At 57.8% G+C, this 21181-nt stretch overlaps 3 protein-coding genes and 1 long non-coding RNA gene across 6 annotated transcripts; 3 read left to right on the forward strand and 1 right to left on the reverse strand.

The window, feature by feature from the left end:
• The first annotated feature begins 7 nt into the window (after positions 1-7).
• Positions 8-5341, forward strand: GARIN5B (golgi associated RAB2 interactor family member 5B). The gene is made up of 10 exons (XM_039857161.1): positions 8-761; positions 924-1078; positions 1157-1415; positions 1695-1719; positions 1904-1968; positions 2052-2155; positions 2236-2288; positions 2378-2539; positions 2658-3269; positions 3311-5341. The coding sequence occupies exons 1-10, from the start codon at positions 612-614 to the stop codon at positions 4570-4572; spliced, it is 2847 nt and encodes a 948-aa protein (XP_039713095.1). The 5' UTR covers positions 8-611; the 3' UTR covers positions 4573-5341.
• Positions 5342-5672: 331 nt separating this feature from the next.
• On the forward strand, positions 5673-6968 carry COX6B2 (cytochrome c oxidase subunit 6B2). Of its 3 annotated transcripts, none has more exons than XM_039857078.1 (4): positions 5673-5850; positions 5949-6088; positions 6554-6654; positions 6758-6968. In XM_039857078.1, exons 2-4 carry the CDS (start codon positions 5983-5985, stop codon positions 6809-6811), a joined length of 261 nt encoding a protein of 86 aa, XP_039713012.1. In that variant the 5' UTR covers positions 5673-5850; positions 5949-5982; the 3' UTR covers positions 6812-6968. The 3 variants fall into 3 exon arrangements, with proteins under 3 accessions (XP_039713012.1, XP_039713013.1, XP_039713011.1); XM_039857079.1 differs by having other exon boundaries at positions 5965-6088; XM_039857077.1 differs by having other exon boundaries at positions 5673-6088.
• A 3996-nt stretch (positions 6969-10964) lies between these two features.
• On the reverse strand, positions 10965-18530 carry KMT5C (lysine methyltransferase 5C). Its single transcript, XM_039857076.1, has 9 exons — positions 18417-18530; positions 16297-16541; positions 15983-16148; positions 15519-15628; positions 14596-14759; positions 14444-14463; positions 12518-12654; positions 12264-12445; positions 10965-12113 (listed from the first exon to the last, which is right to left on the reverse strand). Exons 1-9 carry the CDS (start codon positions 18513-18515, stop codon positions 11602-11604), a joined length of 1635 nt encoding a protein of 544 aa, XP_039713010.1. The 5' UTR covers positions 18516-18530; the 3' UTR covers positions 10965-11601.
• Positions 17071-20681, forward strand: LOC120598321 (uncharacterized). Its single transcript, XR_005651574.1, has 2 exons — positions 17071-18412; positions 19222-20681. It is a non-coding gene; the product is annotated as an uncharacterized LOC120598321 (long non-coding RNA).
• Positions 20682-21181: the final 500 nt, after the last annotated feature.

Here is a 21181-nt window from a genome sequence, read left to right on the forward strand (position 1 = left end):
TCACACAGCTGGGGAGAGACAATTGTGATTCTGCCAACGGCCTGGCTCATTGCAAAGAGTGTATTCCTTTCTTTATACCTCAATGTACAGCAATGGTAGCCACCCACACAAACGCATTCGATCTGTGGACACAGGCTCCATGGGAGTATGGGCCTTACTCAAGGTCTGAGAAGGGTTAGTGGCAAGTAGGGGCTATATTCCCACTTCCACTTGTAAGCGTCAGAAACCCAGTCAGTGCTTAACCATCCATTTGCAACATCCCAGACAGACCGTGGGGGGCCTTGTATTGTCATCAGTTTGGGTCTGGGAGGGAGGTTTCTGGTTTGCTCCCCACCCCCAGCTCTCAAGACTCCAGGCCATGGCCCTGGAGGAGAAGGGACCCCACAGCCCCGGGAGAGTTCCCAGAAAGAATCCCCTGGGTGTCCGATGAGGTCACAAAGCCCCCACCAAAGGCTCCTCCCCCAGACCAGGCTGACCACCCACAGGGCTATGGCCAGGCCCTGGGGAAGTTCCAGGCTCTGGAACTACTGAGCCCTGGGCCAGGGCCAGTGGGCTGTGGGGTGCCAGGTCCCTGACTCCGTGCCTGGGCAACTACCCTTTCTGCAACTGCCATGAACCGGTTTCGTAACATCAGGCACCTGGATCCACTGCCGGGCCCCCCAAAGTGGGTCCCCACTCTGGGCCAGCTGCAGAAGACCCTCCAGAAGGGCGAGTACCTGCCCCTCCGCCCGCTGCCCATGTTCGAGAGTAACTTTGTGCAGGTCCCCAGCTCCCTGCGCCCTGGGGGCAGAGAGGGGTAGAGCCAGAACCCCAGGCCTGGGGATGTGGGACTGCTGGGGTCTCAGGGGATGGGGGCTCGATCTAGGGGTGCCGCAGGAGCATCAAAGACAGGAGTGGTCCCAGCCCCTCTCCCTGACCCCCAGGTGACCAACCGAGGGGCCCCCGTGTACGTACACCACAAAACCAACCATCTGACCATGGGTGTGGCCGCCTCCTTGCCAGGCCTGGTGCTGCCAGACCTCCTGCTGATCGCTCGGCCCCCCGAGGGCAGGGACTGCTCCAACCTCGTCCTCACCAGGTGCCTCCATGCCCCCATCCCCTGCTGCCCCCAACCCCCTTCTCCTGCTCTACCTCCTCCATCTCCTGCCTCCCCAAGGATGATCCCGCTAGACCTGGTCCACCTCTACGTCCACAATTTGTCTGCCTGGCGTCTGAAGCTGCGCCTGATCACGGGCCGCTACTACTACCTGGAGCTGGATGCCCCTGACAGCGAGGTCGCCTTCCTGTTTGACCGCTGGGTCCATCTCATCCACTTGCTGCGGGAGCCAGCCACTGCCTGGGCCCCCAGAACCCTGCATACGGCCCCCATGGACCTGGCCCTGGTGGCACCTCCCGCCTCCACCTGGCGCCTCCAGGTGGGGACATGGCCCCACAGACTCCAGGGGCCCATTATGGTTCTAGATTCAAATGGGAGTCAGGACCAAGAACCTGAAGTCTAGGAATGGGGTAGAGGGCCCGGACCCCTGGATCTGAGATTGGAGGCTGTGGGCCCCGGTCTGAGGAAGGAGGTTGTAGGCCTGGATTTCTAAGTCTGAGGGAGGAGTCTGGGTCCTGGAGTCTGAGGCTAGATAGTCATGGAGATGTGAGAGCCAGGCAGAGGTTGCCGTTCCTGACTGTGCCCTCTCTACCCACAGGACCAGTCCCACACCAAGCGTTCAGGTGAGCAGGCTCTGTCATCCACTGGGTTTGCTGCATTTCTGCTGCTCCTCCCCCAGGCATGGGTGGAGCTTCCAGAGCGGGCATCTCCCCCCATGTCTGAGCCGCGCCCCCCGCGTCTGTCTCAGCTTCTCCCTGTGCCTCCCCAGCATCCGGGCCCTGACCTAGGTGTCCCCTCCCTTTCCAGTCATGATTGTTGAACCCACCTTTCCTTACAAGATGATGACTACTCGGAAAAAAAGAAAGGCAAAGGTGAGCAGGCCCGGCAGGCCAGTGGGTGAGGGGCTGAGGGGCTACGCCTCCTGACGGCTGGCTCTCCCTGGTCCCCCTGCCAGACCCTCAAGCGCAGATTCAAGTCCCAGGCCGTAGGCGACTCCCTGCCTATCATCTGGTCACAGCTGGAGCAGGCTGACGCTAGAAAGAAATCCAGAGAAAAAAGGTAGGTTTGGGGCCTTGCCGCGGGTAGGAGCTGGAGAAGGATGAGGATATCACCAAAGTCCCACCATATTGTGCCTACAGGTCTCACTCAGACCACAGCCTGCACAGATCTCAGACCAAACTCCAAGTTTCTGGTGAGCACACCCCTCCCTCTGCCTGCGTGAAGGGCCCCAAGCTCCAACCTCCCCTCCCCCAGGGCTCAGGCTGCTCTCCTTTCTCCCAGGGAAGCCCAGCATCACTATCCGGACCATCTTCAGCGTCGTTTCCAACACCATCAACCAAATGCCGTCCTCTTCCAAGGCAGCTATATACTTGGGGCCAGGAGGGCAACTCTTAGATCTTAGGGAGGAGGCTGGGGGCAGGGACACTGGGTCTGAGGGAAGAGGTTGGGGGCCTGTACCCTGGATCTGAAGGAGAGGTTTGGGGGCCTAGACTCCCAGGTCTGAGGGATGATAGGGCTGGAGGCCTGGTCTGTGTCTGAGAGGCTCACCTGCCCTAACATCCTTCCCCTCACCTTTCTCTATTTCAGTGTTGCTTGTCTAAATCTGACCCAGCAGTGGTTGTGGGTGGTTTATTTGAGAGCCCTTCGCAGTGTATCTCGGAGGACAGCCGAGATATTTCCTTGCTGGGCTCCTTTAACCACATCGATGCTTACCTGTGGCAACAGGATGTGGAAGACTTGATAGACCCTGAATCCAGCACCTTGTCCTCCAACTCCCTCTGCCAGGCCACCTACTCTCCCAACTTCTACCTGCCTGCCCCCTACTCCTCTGTCCCCAGGCACAAAGAAAAGGCCAGGCCCCTGGGCTCTGTGCAGAGGCTGTGGCCTCCACCCTCCCAGAAGACCCCCTCTGTCCCTGCCACCTCTTGGAAGGCTCCGTTTATCCTTGACCAATCCCAGAAGGTCTCAGCTGTACCTGCTCCATCCCAGAAGGCCCCAGCTAGACTCGCTGCTCCCCATAAGACCCCAATTGTAGCTTCTGTTCCCCAGAAAGCCCCAGTCATACCTGGCCCATCCCAGAAGGCCTTAACTGTACCAGCTATTTCCCACAAGACACCAGACATACCTGCCCCATCTCGGAAAACCCCCACTATACCTGGGCCCATCCAAGAAGGCAAGACCCCCCGTGTACTGTGTAGCTTACATGCCCAGAAGGCCCCCATCTGCCCCATCTCTTGAAGGCCCCACCTGCACTTGCTCTTCCCCCGAAGACCATGTCCCCTCCTGTCCCAAACCAAAAATCTCTGTCCCTATCTACCCGATCTCAGAAGGCTCTGACCTCACCCACACAATACCAGCTGACATCGGACCCTGCCAATTTGGGCATGTTGCCCATGGGACGTCATGGTGGAGATGTACTTGAGAGAAATCAGCTTGAAGGGAAGCGAGAGTCAGTGGTGCTGGTGGGCACCCAGGAGACAAAGGTCGTGGAGCTGAGGGCCCATAAAACATCCCTGGAGCTTCCCTTCACCACCACCAAGAAGGAGTCGAAAGAGGTCATGATCAGCAAAGTCCGGGAGATCACCTTGGATGGCTTGAAGAGCAAGGGCAAGTTGGAGGACAAGGTCCAAAGGACGAAGGAGGGGAAATCCCTGGACATGACTGGCTTCAAGTCCAAGGAGGTACAAAAGCAGAAGAAGTGGGTCACGACCCAGGAGCTGGCCGTGGAGAGAGCCCCGCGGGAGCACAGCAGGCCTTTCTCAGTGGAGGGGCTCACCCTGGCCAAGCTGATGATCATGGCCAAGTCCAAGGAGCCAACCTTGAGACCGGAATTGGTCAGTCTGCCCTCCTGGCTCTTGACCCCTCAGGTGTCTCCCATGTCAAGAATGGGCACGGAGCCCCTCAGCCCCAGCCAGGTGTTGGAGGGGACACCGGTGGTGGTGAGGGAGCAGCCCTGGTTGGGCCCCTGGGAGAAGGGAAGTGCGAATCTTTGGGTGGAAGAGACCTCGCACCCGTGGGCAGAGGTAGAGGTGGAGGGGCTGCTCTCAGAACAGAAGGGACCTTCCAAAGTGTCCTCCTGCTCAAAATGTACCCCCAGCAGCCCAAAGATGGACAGAGCCTCCCAGGACCCTATCCCTCTGCCCTCAACAAGGTGGGAGGACATAGGTGTGTCCCCAAAGCCCGAGAGATCTCAAGAGACCATGGGGATGCCAGGCCAGCACCCCCTGGCCATGATGGGGTCGTCCTTGGAGATTCTCTTGCCCAAGCTCTTGGAAATTGAGAGTTTGAGGGACACGGCCAACAGGGTGGAGAAGATGAAGAAGGAACTGGGTGTCTTCACACCTTCACCCAGGTACTTGGGGAAGACAGGACCTCTGGAGTTATCAGCAAGGAGGTGCCATGGTGGGGACAAAGGCCTGAATGAGGCAGGCTTAAGGGAGAATAGAAAACAGGGAATCATTTGCTGCAACCCTTGAATACATTATGTTCAGCCAGAGAAGCCAGACACAAATGGCAGCATAGTGTATGATACCATTTGTATGAATTGTCCAGAACCTGAAATGTGTAGACACAGAAAAGTGGTTAGTGTTTGCCAAGGTATGGGAGGGATGGAGGAATGGGCGGTGACTGCTAAATGGGTATGGAGTTTCCTTTTGGGGTGATGAAAGTGTTCTGGACCAAGATAGAGGTAGTGGTTGCACAACACTGAATGTAATTAATGCCACTCGATTGTACTCTGAAATAGTTACAATGGTAAATTCTGTGATGTGTATTTTCCAACTACATATATACCTCAAGAGGGGAGTCAGAGACCAGCTTTGTCCAAGTAGTTTGCCGGAAGTGGAAGAGGGACCTGAAGAGGCAGCTGGGGTAGGAAGAGGGCTCAAGAGGGGCTTCTCAAGAGGAAAAAATATTCGTGCCTTTGGATGTTGGGGTGAAGGATCCAGAGTAAGGCTGATGTTAGCGATGTAGGAGGGTGAGAAACCTCAGAGAAACACGGGGCGACTGGAGGAGGCAGTGGGGGACCCAGATTCCAGTTCAGCTTTGCTGGCCCCTATAGTAGGACACAGTCCAACACATGTTCACTGAGCGTGCATTATTACTCTCTCCAGCCCACATAGTTCCCAGCACCTTTAATAGCATCTGCAGGGGACTCAGCCCCAGTCGCCAAAGTGTCCACAGAAGTCCAGCTTGGCCAGGTACCCTCTGAGACTTTCGGAGCCGCCTTCACTGACAGTCTAGGAGACCAGACCTCACCGTGTTCTTCGCTCTTCCCCGCAGGCCCCAGGTGCTGTGCGCCTCTACTGTAAGAAGCGCGGTGCCGGACAGGCCGGCGCGGGGAGCTCTTTCTCCGGTAGAGACTAGAGTTATCTATACATTACTATGTTGGGGGCGGGGGGCGGGCCGGGGAAGAGCCCGCGGGTAACCAGCTTCTCAAAGATTAAAAGGCTAAGTCCGAGACTCGGCCAAAGTCGAGCTAAGGTGCGTGTGTGTGCGCGCGGGCGACTGGGGAGATGCGTCGGGCTGGAGGCGGGACGCGGGAGGCTGGAGGAGGGGTCCACACCGACACCACCCCGCGCCGCAGAACGTTTTCTGCAGCGCAGCGGCTCCTATTGGCTGGGGTTCCGGGGTCCCAACTAATCTGGCTGGGAAGTCGTTTTTCCTGGGCTGGGACCGCCGAGACTCAGAAACGAGGAGCACCCCCGACGGAGCCACAATCACTGACGAACCAGTGAGGCGCTGACATCAGCTCGGTGAGGACAGAATGGTGGGATCAGGGGCTGGGTTTCGGGGTAAGGGTCAGCAGCCGGGCGCTGATCCGAGCGAGGGGCATCCCCTGGGCCCCACGGAGGCCCTCCTCCCCGCAGGAACTGCCGCCTCAGAGGATGTTCGACATTGAGAAATCCCCCAGGGGACGATGGCCCACACCGCCCTTCGACCCGCGTTTCCCCAACCAAAACCAGACCCGCAACTGCTACCAAAACTTCCTGGGTGAGCCCTCGCGGGCAGCGCAGGGGGAGTGGAGTGAGACGGTGGAGGCAAGGAAGGCCGCACCTCCAACTCTTGAGGACGCTTAGTGGGGACCGTTGGGGTGGAAGGCCGAGCGGGCTGGAATGGAAAGGGGCGGAGCCTTGCCTGGAGGGGGCGGGACAGGAGGGATAGGCCCGGGGTGGGCGGGACAGAGGCGGTAGAGATTAGCTAGTGAAGGAGAGATGGGGCCTGGCTGGAAGGAAAGTGGGACCTTTCACGGACAGGCGCGGCCCGGTCATCAGTGGGCGAGGACTGTGTCTAGAGGGACGTGATAGTCTTGGACGAAACGGGTGAGGGAGGGCGGGGGCGGGGCCTAGTCTGGAGAAGGAAGCGCCTACAGCGGAAAGGCGGGGCCTGGCCCAGGTCCGAGCCTGCAAGGGGCGGGCCTGGGACGAGACCACGCCCACCACCCGCCCCGTCTTGCAGACTACCACCGCTGCATGAAGAACATGAACCGCCGCGGGAAGAGCACGAATCCCTGCGACTATTACTTTCGCGTGTTCCACTCGCTGTGCCCCATGAGCTGGGTGAGCGGGCAAGAGGGCGCCGGCCGGCGGGATCGGCAAGGAGGGCGGGCTTGGCTGAGCTGAGCTGAGCTGGCGCACCTGCCTCCCTCCCGCCCCCTTCCAGGTGCAGCGCTGGACTGAGCAGATCAAGGACGGGACCTTCGCGGGCAAAATCTGACGGCCTGAGCGCTGCTCCTCCGGGGGACAGGCCTGAGTGGCCCCAATCCACTCGTTTCTCAGAGACCCGGCCCCGGGCTCCCCCCCCCCGCCTCTAAGCCGCAGATAAAACGATGTTGTTGCCGCTGTTTCTTCTTTTTAAAATTAATTTATTTTAATTAGTTTCAAGTATTGCTGTTTTTTTCTTAATGCCTGTCAAGTGTGGCTTGGGGGCGCGAGTAGATCCTCCCTGTGTCTGCACCCTGGAGCAACACCACTGTTCTGCTGATGAGGGAGGGGCGGGGGAGGACTGTGCTCCATTAGGGCTGGGAGGAGAGAAGACTGGGATCTCCAGATTAGGAGCAAGCCAGCTCCTCCCCATCCTCCAGCAGGCAGCGGCTGCCAGCCCAAGGCCCCCTTTGGCTCTCTGGATGTGAACACTTGCCCACCAGGATGGCTCCAGGATGCTCCTGCCTCTCAGTCCCACACCTAGCTGTCACCTCAATCCTCCCTCCATCTTCTGCATCTGGATCCTCTTCCCCTCCTACCTGGACCACCTGCCACACTCTTCCTGGGCCTCCTGCCCCTCCCTCCCTGTCCAGACCATCTCAAGTCCTGAGGGTGATCACTGGCTCCCATTTCTCCCTCCCTGCTAAGAACCCTTCCCCAGCTCTCTGCCACTCCCATAACCCCCTGTGATTGCACTCCCCTCCCTGTACAACCCCGCCCCACCTTGGGAGCCCTCCCAACAGTGCCCTCTGCACTCCACCCTTCGCCACCCCACCCTCAGCCTGGAGCAGCCTTCTCTGTTCTCTAAGGAAACATCCCCGTGCCTGGCCCGCCCGCAGACCACTCCCTAACTGAGCTTGAGGAGACTCAGAGGTCCATCTGAATTATTCTTTGCTCCCACCCCACCCCACCCAGCGCTGGGCCTGCCCCCAACCTGGCTCCAAGGCAGCGATGCTGAGATTTGTTTGATTCCAGAAAGATTTCGAAACGTCATCTCTCCAGCCACTTCCACCCCACTCCCTAGACTGAGGATGACCCTTGACAGAGTGTGGAGCCCTGGGACCTAGCGTGTTCCTGCCCCAAATGACCCTGGGCATAGGAGAGTTGGATTCACCATTTGTGCCTTGAGCCTCAGACTCTGCCTGAAGCTGTCTCCCCAGGCCCTGATCCACCCCAGGCTTAAAGGTGGCTGTCACTGATCATGACAGCATGCTGGGTGACCATGGATAAGCCTCTTGACCTGCCTACAACTCAGTTTCCCTAGCTGTAAACAACACTGTGCACAGTCCCATGATGAGGTGGGGCCATGGGAGGGGCTGGGTGAGCTTAGGGAAGGGCTGGCTCCATTCCACTCACCCATGTGCCCTCATTACCCCACCCAAGGCACACCCAGAACCCAGACTGCCATCTTGGATGGCTTCATCCTGAGGTACCTTTCTTAGCTCCTGGGGTACCTTTCTCAGACTACTACCTGAGAGGCAAAGGAATGAATAAGGGAGGGCATAGGATATGCACTAGCCAATCAGTCCTGGAAGCTACTGGAGGGGACATCTCCAGCCTGGCCTGCACAGAGGCGGTTGCTGCAGGAAGAAAGCAATGGTGCCTTGTGGGCATGGCAGCTCTGAGTCACAGATGTGGACTGACAGCTCAGTGAGGTCACCCAGGTAGTGTCCGAGCACAAGGCCTGACACCTGTGCAGCCACGGCCAGCCTCGATTCACTGGCACAACAGCATTTTTGCCCCTTGGCCAGTAGCCTCTCCCAGCCTTCTTCCCTCCCCTCTTGGGCCTGAGGTCTACAGCCATCATCTTCGACCACTTCTGGGATATTCTTACACTGCCGGTCTCCCTGAAGCCACGAATGTCCTATGTATTGCCATTTGCTCCATGAAACCTTGTGCACCCCTCCCCCACTCCTCCCAACCCCACCCCCACCCCTCCCCATGGAAGCCACTGGTATACATTGGTCTCCAGGGAGCACAGCTCTGGCTTCTTCCCCACCCGCAAGGACCCCAGAGCCTGGATGAGCTCTGGGAGTGAGTTTGAGTCCCAGCCCAGCAGCCTATCAACCACACAGAGCTACAGTGCCCAAGCCCCAGTCCTGTGGTCCATTCATCTAAAATTCAGTGATAACAACTTCCAGGGGCTGGGGAAGACGTCTAGCCCCACAGGGTGTGTGCAGTATGTCTACATAAACAATTCAAGTCACTCAGCATCAGTAGGACCCCATTCTGGTGCCTGATGGCACACTGGACAGTGGCAGTGACCTGCATGGGCAGCCCCAGGGTGGCCAACCCCATCAATAGCATGCTGGGGCTCCTGGACCCCATGTTTAGTATGAAAGGGTCAGAGAGCACCCCCAAGGGGAAGAATGGGGTCCAGGCTTAGGGTGCCCCACCTGGACAGCACAGAGCGCCCAGTTGCTGTTAATTATTTCCGTTTCTTTCAGCTCTCTTTCCCTTACCTCCCAGCCACCTTCCCCGTTTCCCTGGTTCTGGCCCCTACGTGTATGATGGGGTTCTCACCGGCCTTGACCTGAACCCCAGACATATACCTTGCCTTGGGCTTGAGCCCCCCCGCAAGTAGGGTCCTGATGACAAGCCCAGCGCCACCTGAATGTCCCCAGTTCATGAGTCCAACACAAACGCCTGGCACTTCCCTATAGTGCTTGGGGTGCCATCCCCCCAGTGGACACACCAGCTGTGTGGCTCTGGGAAGACACGCTTCCTGCCCTGGCTGTTTGTAAGAGGAGTGATCTTGGTCATACTGTCATGAAAGCTGATGCCAGGATGCACATGGCCAATGATTGCTGTCAGCTGTGACGACTGTCCTGGAGACCTTCCCTCCCATCATCCTGTCACTCTAGCCCAGTGCTGCTCAACTAGGGGCTGCTTTGGGTCTCCAGGGGGATATTGGGCAATGTCTGGAGACATTTTTGTCACAACTGAGAGAGTGCTACTGGGCACCAAGTGGATGGAAGCCAGGCCAGGCTGCTCCTCATCCCACGAGAATTAGCTGTTCAAGGAAAGGGTGACAGCAGTGCCGAGAGTGGGAGGCCCTCCCCGCTGATTTCTAACTTGTTTGGGGGATTCTAGACACTTTAGAGAATTGGATACAGGCTCTATACCCTCTCTTCCTGGAAGAACATGCATGTGAACATGCAGTTATTAGGATATTTAAATAGGATTTCAGGGGTTCTTGGAATCATCACCTCCATCTGGGCCAAGAATCCTCACTGTTATCCGTCTAGAAGCCATAGTGATGGCACTTGAATTTCAGTTTGTTCAGACAGACAAGTGACTTGTTCTTTAGTGATTGCCATGTCAGCCATCTTCCCTCTTGCTGACCAGAAAGCCCCCTCGCCTTTTTAACATGACGGGAGTAAATTAACAGGATTCAGTAGGATTTGCACAGAAGACACATTTTACCATTCTGAAAAGAATGAAAACAAGCTGTATGTAAATGAAACAAATTTTAAAGTGAAAAAAGGTACCAGCTGACCACCTGGGTCTCCCTGCCTGTTCACTCCCTGTCCTCAGGGCCCCCAGCCCCTTGTGCACATGGCCTGGCCTCTCAACCTCCAACGTACACTTTTCCAAGGCCGCCAGCACGGAGATGGACAGGATCTGCAGCCACCCTCTCCCTCATCTGATTTCAGAAGACTTTGGCCCTCTGTGAGGCTTCAATGAACAAGGAGAAAATGTCTACCAGACGCTTGGCGGGTGGCTGGTAGCAGGAAGCCTCGCTAATTGTTAGCTATTAGTATTTCCTTCTGTAAAATGGGGTTGAGATGAGAATTAAGAGACAAGGGCAAATTCAAGATACTGAACTGGATCTGAAGACATTCAAGATGATTTGCCTGTCTTAGAGCCAAGCTGAGGAAAATGACACAGGTGAGGTGTGGGAGGGGCATCTAACTCAAAGGGTGACCCAGCCCACATGACTTGTCAGCTGGACTTGTCATTTCCAGACTGTTCTTCCTCAGCGGATGATGTGATTCTGGTCTCTGTGCTCCACCTTCCTGAGTCGTCCCCCTCCCCTCCCAAAGCTCTCAGGGCCCAGGGCCCAGGCTTCCACCTCTAGCTCTGGCCTCCTCAGCAAGGCTGAGTCTCACCCTTCTGACATCCTTCCCTCAAAAAGATCAATGTAAATGAAAAGCTTCCAAGGGTGCTGCTCATAACAAGGTTTTAATAAAATAAAAAGTTCAAGTGCTTCCAATCCCCCAACATACCCCATTCTGGTGTGGGGGAGGGGAGGGTGCCCCCACACCCCAGTAGCACCAGGGATAGCACCATGAGAAAGACGAGGTCGCACCTGGCCTCCCTGAGACCCACAGGGGTGGTGGAGACATGCAGCCACCCCTACCTCAGACAGTCACAGAACTGAGAGCAAACCCCTCTCCTCCAAGGGGCAGTCTCCAGAAAGTGCCACCCCTACGTCAGTTCCCCTCCTCCTGAGGCCTGGGTTTTTGAGGAGATGCCAGGGGTGGCCCCCACCCCTTATGGCTTTGCTCCCTGGGCAGGAGAAGGTGGGCGGGGAGGGTATGCTCCTTTAATCCTGAGGCTTGGGGAAGGGGGCAGCAACGGCCAGGGCTCCCTGCTAGGTGGGGATGGCTCAGGGGTCAGCAGTCACAAAGGGTCAGGGGTCCAGTCCCTGGGGGTGTCTAGAGCACACCCACCCCCAGGTCAGCACTGTGCTGGGGTGGAGGGCCAGCTCCCTCCCAGAGGTCCAGGAAGTCTTGGAGGGTCAGTGAGTACCCAAGAACTCGGGAACGGGGGACTAGGAGAGCTATGCTGCCTGGCCCATCACGACCCATCACTGTTGACATCCAGGTCAATGGAGCCGTGGCTGACCACCAGCCGCAGGCGCTTGGGTGGGGAGAAGGGTGCGAAGGCGAGGGCCTGCTTGGGGATGGGGATGGGACCTGGGGTCCCAGTGGGGATGGGGGTGGCAGTGGTGGGGGCAGTGGCAGTTGGGGCGGGGGCCACACGACTCAGGTCCACACGCACAACGTGAGGCAGCCCATAGCGCCGGGCCCAGTGCCAGTCCTGCTGGGGGGCCCAGCGAGCACGAGGGGCTGGGCTCAGGGCTACCCGGGCCTCCGCCTGCAGGCAGCAGTGGGGGCCACAGCCTCCCCACTGGTGCAGGGAAACGCGGGCAGTGCGGAGAGCTGGGGGCGCAGGGGCCTGGCGGAGCTGGGGGCGTCGTCGTCTGCGGGGGCGTACGCGGAGCTGGGGCTGTGGCAGCCACTGGAGCCAAAGGGGCACCGCATCAGGCCTGGGACCACAGGGCGGGGGCCTCAGGGGCTGGCAGGCAGCTGTGGGGCCGGGAGGTGAACAGGGTGACCACATGCTCTGGCCACCCCCACCCCACCCTACCCTAACCCACCCCGCCCAAGACAGAGGGCAGAGAAAGAAGAGTTGAGGTGGAGAAGGGCTGACAGGATGGGGTCCCCAACCATGCTCACCACAGAAGGGGTCCCTATGCAGAGAGGATGGGTGGGCACAGGCCCAGGGGCCCAGTGGGTGTTGTCGGCCACCGACCAGGCCCTGCATCAGCCTCCGCTTGGTCTCCCGGAGCTGGTACTTGTCCAGGGGCCTTGGGGGCAGGGGATCCCTGGGCCGCAGGCGGAAAGCTCCTTCCCCTTTCCTGGTGGGGAAAGGGCCCTGAGGTTGCACTTCCGGTTCATGGGATTTCCCACCTCCTGCCCCGTGTGCCCACCTCTCGCAGGTATAGCATTCACAGTGCTCGTTCTTTTCACCAAAGAAGCCTTCGCCATAGAAGCAGGTCACCTCATCCCCAGGCTCGATGTCCCGGAGCACCTTCACACAGGCTGCGTTCCCATCTGCAGGCACAAACTGGGGGCCAGACTGCTCAGTGTCCAGGCCTGCTGGCTACCTCTATCTAGCCTGGCCATCATCTGGGCCCCAAGGGCCCTCTCCCTTGGGTGGGGCAGTGGCTGAGAGCCTTGGGGAAGCACTACTGGGAGGCACCTGACCTGCCCAGGGCCCGCCCCCTCCTGCACTCCCTGACCACCCCTTTGGTGGCCTCCACACCTCCTATAGGAGGGTGCTCCAATCTGTCCTGGTGGTACACAGGGATGCTCCCTCCACACACTTCTCCAGCTTCTGTGGCCAAGTCTCCGCTCCTCAGGCGCCCTAACTGAATCCTCACTCCCTGCCAGCCTGTACCTTGGTAGCCACCCCTTCCTGGAGGCCTGTGTTCACTTCACAGCCCCAATCTGAAATTGCTGCCCCACAGTCCCTAACCTGCCTGCTCCTGCTTCCACAGTCCCCGACTGGGAGAGGAGACTCCCATCTGTTGTTCCCTCTGTCTGTCCGTCCATCCGTCCATCCATCCACTCTAGGCTGATACAAGCCTGGGGGTGGCCTTCACCACCAGCCTGACCCCAGACCAACTGGCTGGCACTTCCCGAGTGCACAGTACCTTGTGTCCCTGCCCTCTCCATCCCCAAGGCCCTATTTGGAGCCAGCCCCTTATCCTCTCACTTAGTTCCACGCCAGCCTCTTCGCCAGCCACCCTGCCTCGTCTCTTCCCTTCCTGCCAAGCATCCAGCACACCAGCCAGGGAATCTTGAAACCAAGCTCCCTTATGCACCAGCTGGGCATGCCCACAGGGCAGACCAGAACTTCTGGTGGCACCACATCTGTCACACACCTCCTGACCCTCCAGTGTGACGTGTCCCATCTGGGGCACCCTAACATGCCTCTGTTTTCCTTCAACACCAGGCTCCTGTGCCCCCGGTGGCTGTCACCTGCTTTGGCACACAGACTCTCATGGAGCCTAGCCTTGTTTTTTGTCCTACCAAGTATCTGCACACAGGGCCAGACCAGGGCTGCACTTAATCACCCTGAAATCCACGTGAGGGGCATGCAGAATCACAGGAGCACCGACAGACATCAGTGTGTACTGTGCACCTGACCTTCACAACTGGCCCAGGTTGCAGGTTCTCACCATTTCCCAACTGAGAAACCAGGGCTGGACTGATAGAGCCAGGACTCAAACCCAGCTCTAACTCCAGAGCCTGGGACTCTGTCATGGCTCAGGGCTCCCGCAGATGCAGGACGAGGCCCATGGCTGGCACATGGCACTTACCAGCTGTCTCCCCTCCACTCCCCACTCTCATCCGGGCTCCACCACAGAACCTGTGGCCAGGTGGCCATCACTGCCACCTGGCTCCTTCTCTCAACCTCCCTACCAGGAGCCTTACCTCCCAGAGGTCCCTGGCCTCACCCCAGGGGCATGACCCTGCAGGCTCCTGCCACTCAGCCCCCTGCTGCCACTCACATCTCCACAGCTGTGGCCCATTGGCATCTCCCTGAAAGGTCAGAGCTACCTGCATAGGGTCACCTTCTGTTTCTCCATCACCACACACTCTCTCAAACCAGCTCTGCCCTCAGCTCAGTTCAGAGAAAAGAACTCCGCCAGGCCACCTGGGCTCCAGTGTGACTCTAGCCAAAGCCCTTTCTTCTGTCTTGTGCCTGAGAGCCACAAGCACAGACACCTCCTACAGTGAGGAAGACCCTTTGTCAAGGGGAGTGCAGTTTTAGGTATTCACTAACCACGAAGCCCTCCCCCACCCTCATTCTCCAGGTGCCAACTCCTCCGGGGGTCCCCAGGTCTCACCTTGCAGTTGGGTTTGCAGTCTGGAGCCAGTGGAAAGTGCGGATGGGGGAGAGAAGAGACTCATGTAAACCCAGGAGCTAGAAGGCAGCATGCCACCCCTCCCTTCCCCTTGCCCCTCCTCCCCCTACCTCCCGGGGCCCTTAGCACTGCACCGTGGTTGATGAAGGCAGCAGGGCCAAGCCACAGCTGGGCACTGCGCTTGCGGGTGGAGTACATGATGCTGAAGTCGTTCTCACCGGCCCTCAGCAGCCCCTCATCCGCCTCCCGCAGCTCTGCAATGCAGCCCACCAGCAGCTCCAGCTTCTCGTTCTTCTTCCTGCCAAGAGGTCAGGTCCAGGCCTATGAGCAGGTCCTCCCTGGACTACTGTCCCCTGGAAAGAGCCGGCACCGGGCTCCACTTACTAAGTCTCTCAAGCCCAACCCAAGTGCCTCTACCCTTGCCCCACCAGGCAAGCACACCATACCTCTGCCTGCTGAAAGCCATCTCAAAGGCACCCTACCCTGTGGACAGCACCCTGCATCCTCTCCCCTTGCATTTTGCTCCTCCAGGACCCCTCCTGCCTCAGGCCTCCCACAGCCTGGTCTTTCTGCTGGACTCAACTTCCACCGCCACAGACAGCCCCTTCACCAGACCTTGGGGCTCATCCCATGGGTCGCAGCCAAGGCCTGGCTCCTCTAAACACTCAACACTCTCTGGCCAGCTCCTGAAGTTCGAGCAGCTGCGGTCAGTGCCTGTGTGTCCACTTGGCTACCTCCCACCGCCCCGCCATGCTGCGTGCAAGAAGGGCCCATGGTGCTGGCTGTCCTGCCCCGCACCTGCCCAGCAGTGCCTGCTACCTGACAGGGCTTGGGTCAGGGTGAAGAAAGAATGGCACCATCCTGGGCCCAAGGCCAGGCTTTTGGGGGCCACTGCAGGAACTGTGGGGGGGTGGTCTCATCCCCCAGCAGAGCTGCGGTGAGCAAGGGTGAGGAAGATCTTCAGGAGCAGGCCACGGCTTCCTTCTCAGCAAGAAGGGACAGGTCTTGACCAGCAGACAGGGGTGGGGTGGGGTCATCAGGAGTCCTGCCTTCTTACCAAGCTCGGGTAGACACAATCTTGGCTCCATTAGTCTCCATGGAATAGCGGGTACAGGGCAGGATGGTAAAGCCGCTTTCAGGCAGGAAGGCACGGAGGTAGCGATAGATCTGGGGGAGGTGAGGGGGTGGGCGGGGTGAGGTGGTAGGGCAGGGTCGTCCTCGGCCCTCTCTCTCCTGGGCTCTATTTCTGCTCTGCCACTGACTCGCTGTGTGGTCTCAGGGACTCACTTTCCCTCTCGGGGCCTCAGTTTCCTCATCTGTCAAATGAAGAGGTTGGACTCCATCTCAGAGGGCCCTCCAACTCTCCTCTCCTAGGATTCTTTGGGCCCCGCCTCATGGTCCCAGTGACTAGGAAGTCAGGGAGTCCCGGGGGCTGTGCTGAGGGGCACAGGGTCTGGGGCTCCATGGTTACTGGGGAGAACAGGTGCGCAGGGCGGGTAGGGGGAGAGGGGTCGCCCTCACGTGGATCTTGAGGGCTGCCTCCTGCCGCGGGCCCCGGCTCTGGAAGTAGTGGGTCATCCAGCCTCCCAGCGTCAGGGCCCGGTATGCAGCCTCCAGGTCCCGCTGTCTCAGGAAAGCCTCCAGTGCTGAGCGCAGGTGGTGCTGTCGCCGCAGGGGGGGCACAGGGCTGGGGGAGAGGGCATGCCTGGGTCCCAGGGCCTTGGCCTATTCCCTCCTGGCATTCCCGGGCCCCGCCCCCACCCCCACTGGGGCTGCTAGTGGAAGGGATCCGGTCCCCAGCCCTTAGTCTGTGTGCCTCCTGCAGGCTGCCTCACCTGACATTCATCTTATGGGTGCGGAAGCCCAGGTAGGGGTCCAGGACTAGGCTGGTGGCAAGGTCATCGTTCTCACATAGTTCTCTGGCTGTCACTCTGTCGGGCCCCATGGTGCCCCATGGACCATGCTGCCTCCGGTCCAGAGTGGGGAGCACAAAGCAGGGGCTGGGGCGGCGCCCCGGGCGTATGCTTGCTCCCCGCCACTTATAAGCTGTGAGGGACTTTGTTGGGCCCTTCCGTCTCATCTGTAAATGGGGAAGAAAAGCAACACTGACTTCACAGGGTCCTCAGTGCAGGTGAAATTCAACAAGTGGCTCTGACATTGGGGAAGCCCCCACACAAGTACCAATCTCCCTCATTAAGACCTCCTTCTGCTCTGGAGCAGACACAAAGCCCCCAACACACACACAGACACACACAGACACACACACACACAGATGTGTCCCAGGGAAGGCTGATTAACTGGCAGTCTGGAATGACCCTGAAGGCTTAGCCCTGCCAGAGCTGGGAGTCAGGGGGCCCAGCCTCACCTCTGTCCCTCACTAAGGAAAAAGCCAAGGCCTCCACTCCCCAGGACAAATAGTCCCTCCGCCCACTTGCAGTCTCCACCTCCCCTCCCCAGCAACCCAGGGAGTAGTTAGGAGGCCCTGGATGAAGCCCCAGGCAGCCTGGAGTGGGGTAGGGGAGGGTGAGCAGAGCACGGATCCTAGCACCTGCTCCCTCTCCAAGGATTCCCGGGGAGGAGGGCTCGGAGGACAAAGCGGGGGCGGGGAGGGGGGTGGGAGAGAAAAAGAACAGTAAGGAGAGGCAGAACAGGTCCACAAAAAGGGAAGAAGGGGATTCGCAAAACGAAACAAAAACAAGACGCCTAACTCTGCCCGTGCAGGACCTGCTGGGCACCCAAACCACAGGGCTTCGGGGAGAGTCGATGGGAGACGGCAAAGGGGTAACTGAAGAGGGCACGGGGGCCAGAGCGGCTGGGAAAGGGGATCTGGAAGACAGGAAGGCTGGGGATTAATAAAGAGGCGGCGCTGCGGGAGGGCGCTGGGACAGGGCGGAAGCTGCAGAAGGGAAAGTGAGTGAAGACAAAATAGAGGCCGCACAGAGGGGAGGTGGGGTAGAAAGGAGAGGGGACAGAGAGGGCTGGGGGAAGGCTTGGAGACCCAAGGAGGTGCCCAGGAAAGCCAGACCAGAGACCTGGGGTGCAAGGAAAGAAAGCAGAGAAGGGCCTGCGGGTCCAGGGAGGGTCTTGAGAAGATCTAAGCGGAACTAGAGCCCAGACGCGGCTTGGAGAGACAGAGGAGCAGAGCAAGTCCTGGGGACCCAAGGAGGCGCGTAGGAAAGCCGCGAGAGCCTGGGGTCTAGGGAGAGCCCCGGATAGGCAGGGAGGGTCCGGGAGGAAATTGCGGGAAGCAGAGAGCGGCCTGGGGATGCAGCGAGTGTAGGGGAAGGGCCTGGGGTCCAAAGAAGGGAGTGAATCCCCGGGCACGCTGAGGGTGCAGGGAAGGGCCTGGAGAGAGGGACCCCGAGGGAGGCCGGGTTTCGGGAGCGGCCTGGTGAGGAAGCACGGGGACGGCTGCACGCCGAGGGGCCAGGAGACGAGGTCGCCTGGACACGAGGAAGGGCCGCGAGCGGCAGGGGTCAGTCGGGGGTGGGGGCGACCGGGAGCCAAGGCGGCGTGGGGCGGGGGCCGAAGGGGCTTGGAGGTCAGACCCGCGCTGCCCCTCACCCGCTGCTCCTCCTCCTCCTCCTCCTTCTCAGGCGCCCGCAACGCCGCCGCCACTACCTCCCACTGCCTCTTCCAGCTCTCGTCAGACACCCGTCGCCACGCCTCCACCTGCTCCGCCCCGCCACGGCCACCGCGGCCTCCCGTTGGTTCACATTGCCGCCACTCCTCAGTTGCTGTGGCGCTCATGCTTCTCTTATTGGCCGAGCCCACTCTGCCCCGCCCCTCCAGCCTCCCGGCAGTGCCCCCACAAAGCCCCGCCACACCCGCGCTGCCCTCCCGCGCCGCCAACCGCTGCCATTGGCTTCCGCCACTGTCTTTCGGCCGCTGCCATGGAGACGTATCCCTGCCCACGACCCGAAGTCGGCGCCCTCATTGGCCAAAAGCGCGGTACCTTGGGTTCGGGTCGGGTTATTCCGGTCCAAGTGGAAAGAGGGCGGGCTCTGCCGGCTCCAGAACCTATGTGTGTTTGGCTGGACTTGGAGTAGCTCATCTTTCCATTGGCGAAGGTCTCCGCCTGTCACCACGGAGTCGCGACCTCCGTATTCCTTTTCTCCAGTGAAACCTTCAGTAGCCCGAGGGCGAAAGCGGGAGTGGGCGGGAGGGGTAGGTGCGCACGCACCTCCTCGCACCACCCCCCCCAACTCCCGCCATGGGAGGCCTGCGGTTGCCTAGGCGACAAAACTTTTTTGACAACCTTGCCCAGGTACAAAGGGCTCTCACTCGCCCTCTTGGGTCACCTTCTCTCTCCCAAAGACCCCATTTAATTTTGGGAGGACTCAATTTGTGGGTGAACAGATCGAAAAGAGAAGTAAGGGCCTTGGAGAAAGCCCTGACTCATGGGACCCTCCCATGAGGCACCCCCTCCCCAGTAGGCATCACCCCTCCCTCCAATCCTAGAAACAAACATAATTAGCAATTCGTCATATTATGCCCAGAATAATAAACTCCGCACTTGCTGCAGGCAGTCTTTGTTTGACTGCTATTTATCTTGCCCGGAGTAGGTGGTGTCTCTGTGACATCCCTCTGTGAGGGCTGGGGAAGGAGGTGACTCTGGGCCTCTCTGGGCCTCAGGCTTGCATCTGTAAAACAAGGACCACACTGCTCCTGCTCTGAGGGGTCCTCTTTAACACTCTCTCAGGTGTCCTCCATCCCCGCTTTCAGCCTCTTACCCTCTATTCATACTGTTTCTTCCCCAGATGGGACCGCCCCCCAGCTCTGAGACACTTTACCGCCACCCCCAGATAAGACGCCAGAGAAAGGGAGCCTGCAAGCAGAAAGGACGGTGCTTAGCTGTCTGGAAAAGTCCTATTGGCATGACTGAATCTTGAGATTACAACTTCCATTCATGGGTGTATATCCTAGAGAAGCTCTCACAAACGTGAACGAAAAGATAAGCACAAGAATGCTCGCGACAGCAGTGTCTGTAACGACGAAAAACTGGAACCGGGCTTAAACGTCCACCACATGAAGAATGGATCCATGGATTGTGGCATTCATAGGAGGGACAGGATGCTGCTATACAGCGGTGAAAGAGGCTGCACGAGCCACTCCATACAGCAAACCAGACAACTTACATCGTATGCTTCTAGTTGTAGAATGCAGCAAGTTTTAAAACATAGAAAACAAAGACTGTGTGGATACATGCAAATGTGCACAAATATGCAAGTGTGTGATAGGGGTCTGACAAGGGTGGGGGATGCTAGTGGTGACCCCTCAGGGGTCGGGCAGAAGGCATGCAATCAGGAAAATGACATTGTTACTTGCCCTTTTTATTTTTTTAAGCTGGGAAGCAGAAACTTCACTATATTCACTATCTGTTCTTTTTCTACATGTCAGAAATGTTTCATCATACAGCTGAATGTTTGACCCACTAAAACTACTTCCAGGCTTTTATTCTAAAGAAATCACTGGAGAAGTGTTAAAATATTTATATATAAAGATGTGTGTCTTAGCATTGTTTAAAAAACAGAAAAATAGGAAAAGCCTGAATGTCCAACAGTAATAATTGCTTGGATCAATTACAGCATATCCACCATGTGCAATCACAATAACTAACAGATACCGAGCTCTTCGCACACGCCTGTCACTTTGCAAACAGCCCTGCGAGGGAGGGGCTGTTACCCCCTTTTTACACAGGAGCAAAGAGAGGCTGACAGATAGAATGTGATTGGCCATCAGACTCACAACCTCTGGGCGACATCATCCATACAGGCTCCAGCTGGTTCTCAAGCTTCAAAGGCACCTCAGAGGAGTAAAGTGCTGATACATGCAACAACACGGGTGAGCCTAGAAGAGTTCACATTAAGTAAAAGGAGCCAAAAGTCACATACGAAATGATTCCATTTCCAAAAAATATCCAGAATAGGCAAATCCATAGAGACAGCAGATTTGTGATTGCCAGGGGCTGGGGGGGAGGCGAGAATGGGGAATGATGGATAATGGGTACAGGGTTTCCTTTCCGGATGAAGTTCTGGAGCTAGAGAGTGCATGTATACTTTAAAATGGTTAAAATGGTAAATGTAACATTACCACCAAAGAGAGAGAGAGAGAAATTGAAGAAACACCTTGGGAATGTATTGAAAATATAGATTCCAAGACTCAGCACTCAGAGAGCATGGTCAGAGATTTAATAATAAATCATTTCAGGATGATGCTACCTCAAGTGTGTCTGTGGACCAGCAGCATCTAGCAGGTCACATAGGTACTGGGTAGGAATGCAGAATCTCGGGCCACAGCCCAGACGTAAATCAGAATCACCCAGTCCGGTAACTGGAATGCCCTGGAATGTTTGAGAAGGATGCCTTAGCAGACGCCTTTGCAGGAGGCTTCCACAGACCACACACACATTCACAAGCTGCAGGGACACTGTAGGCCCAGTAACTCTCAAGGTGGTGCGTGGCTTACTATTAAGAAGAAAAGCTTGTTATAAAACAGTAAATTCAGGATGGTCATATTTTGAGAGGAAAGGGATATCTATATATATATAAATTAAATGATGGGGGGGAAGATATCGAGAAAAGGGAATCTTTGAGCACTGTTGGTGGGAATGTAAATTGGTGTGGCCACTGTGGAAAACAGTATGCAGTGTCTTCAAAAAATTAAAACTAGAACAACCATATGATCCAGCAATCCCACTTCAGATATATATACTCAAAG

This window comes from Pteropus medius, unplaced genomic scaffold (genome assembly GCF_902729225.1).
Source record: "Pteropus medius unplaced genomic scaffold, Ma_sr-lr_union100, whole genome shotgun sequence".
In the NCBI taxonomy this organism is placed as follows: domain Eukaryota; kingdom Metazoa; phylum Chordata; class Mammalia; order Chiroptera; family Pteropodidae; genus Pteropus; species Pteropus medius.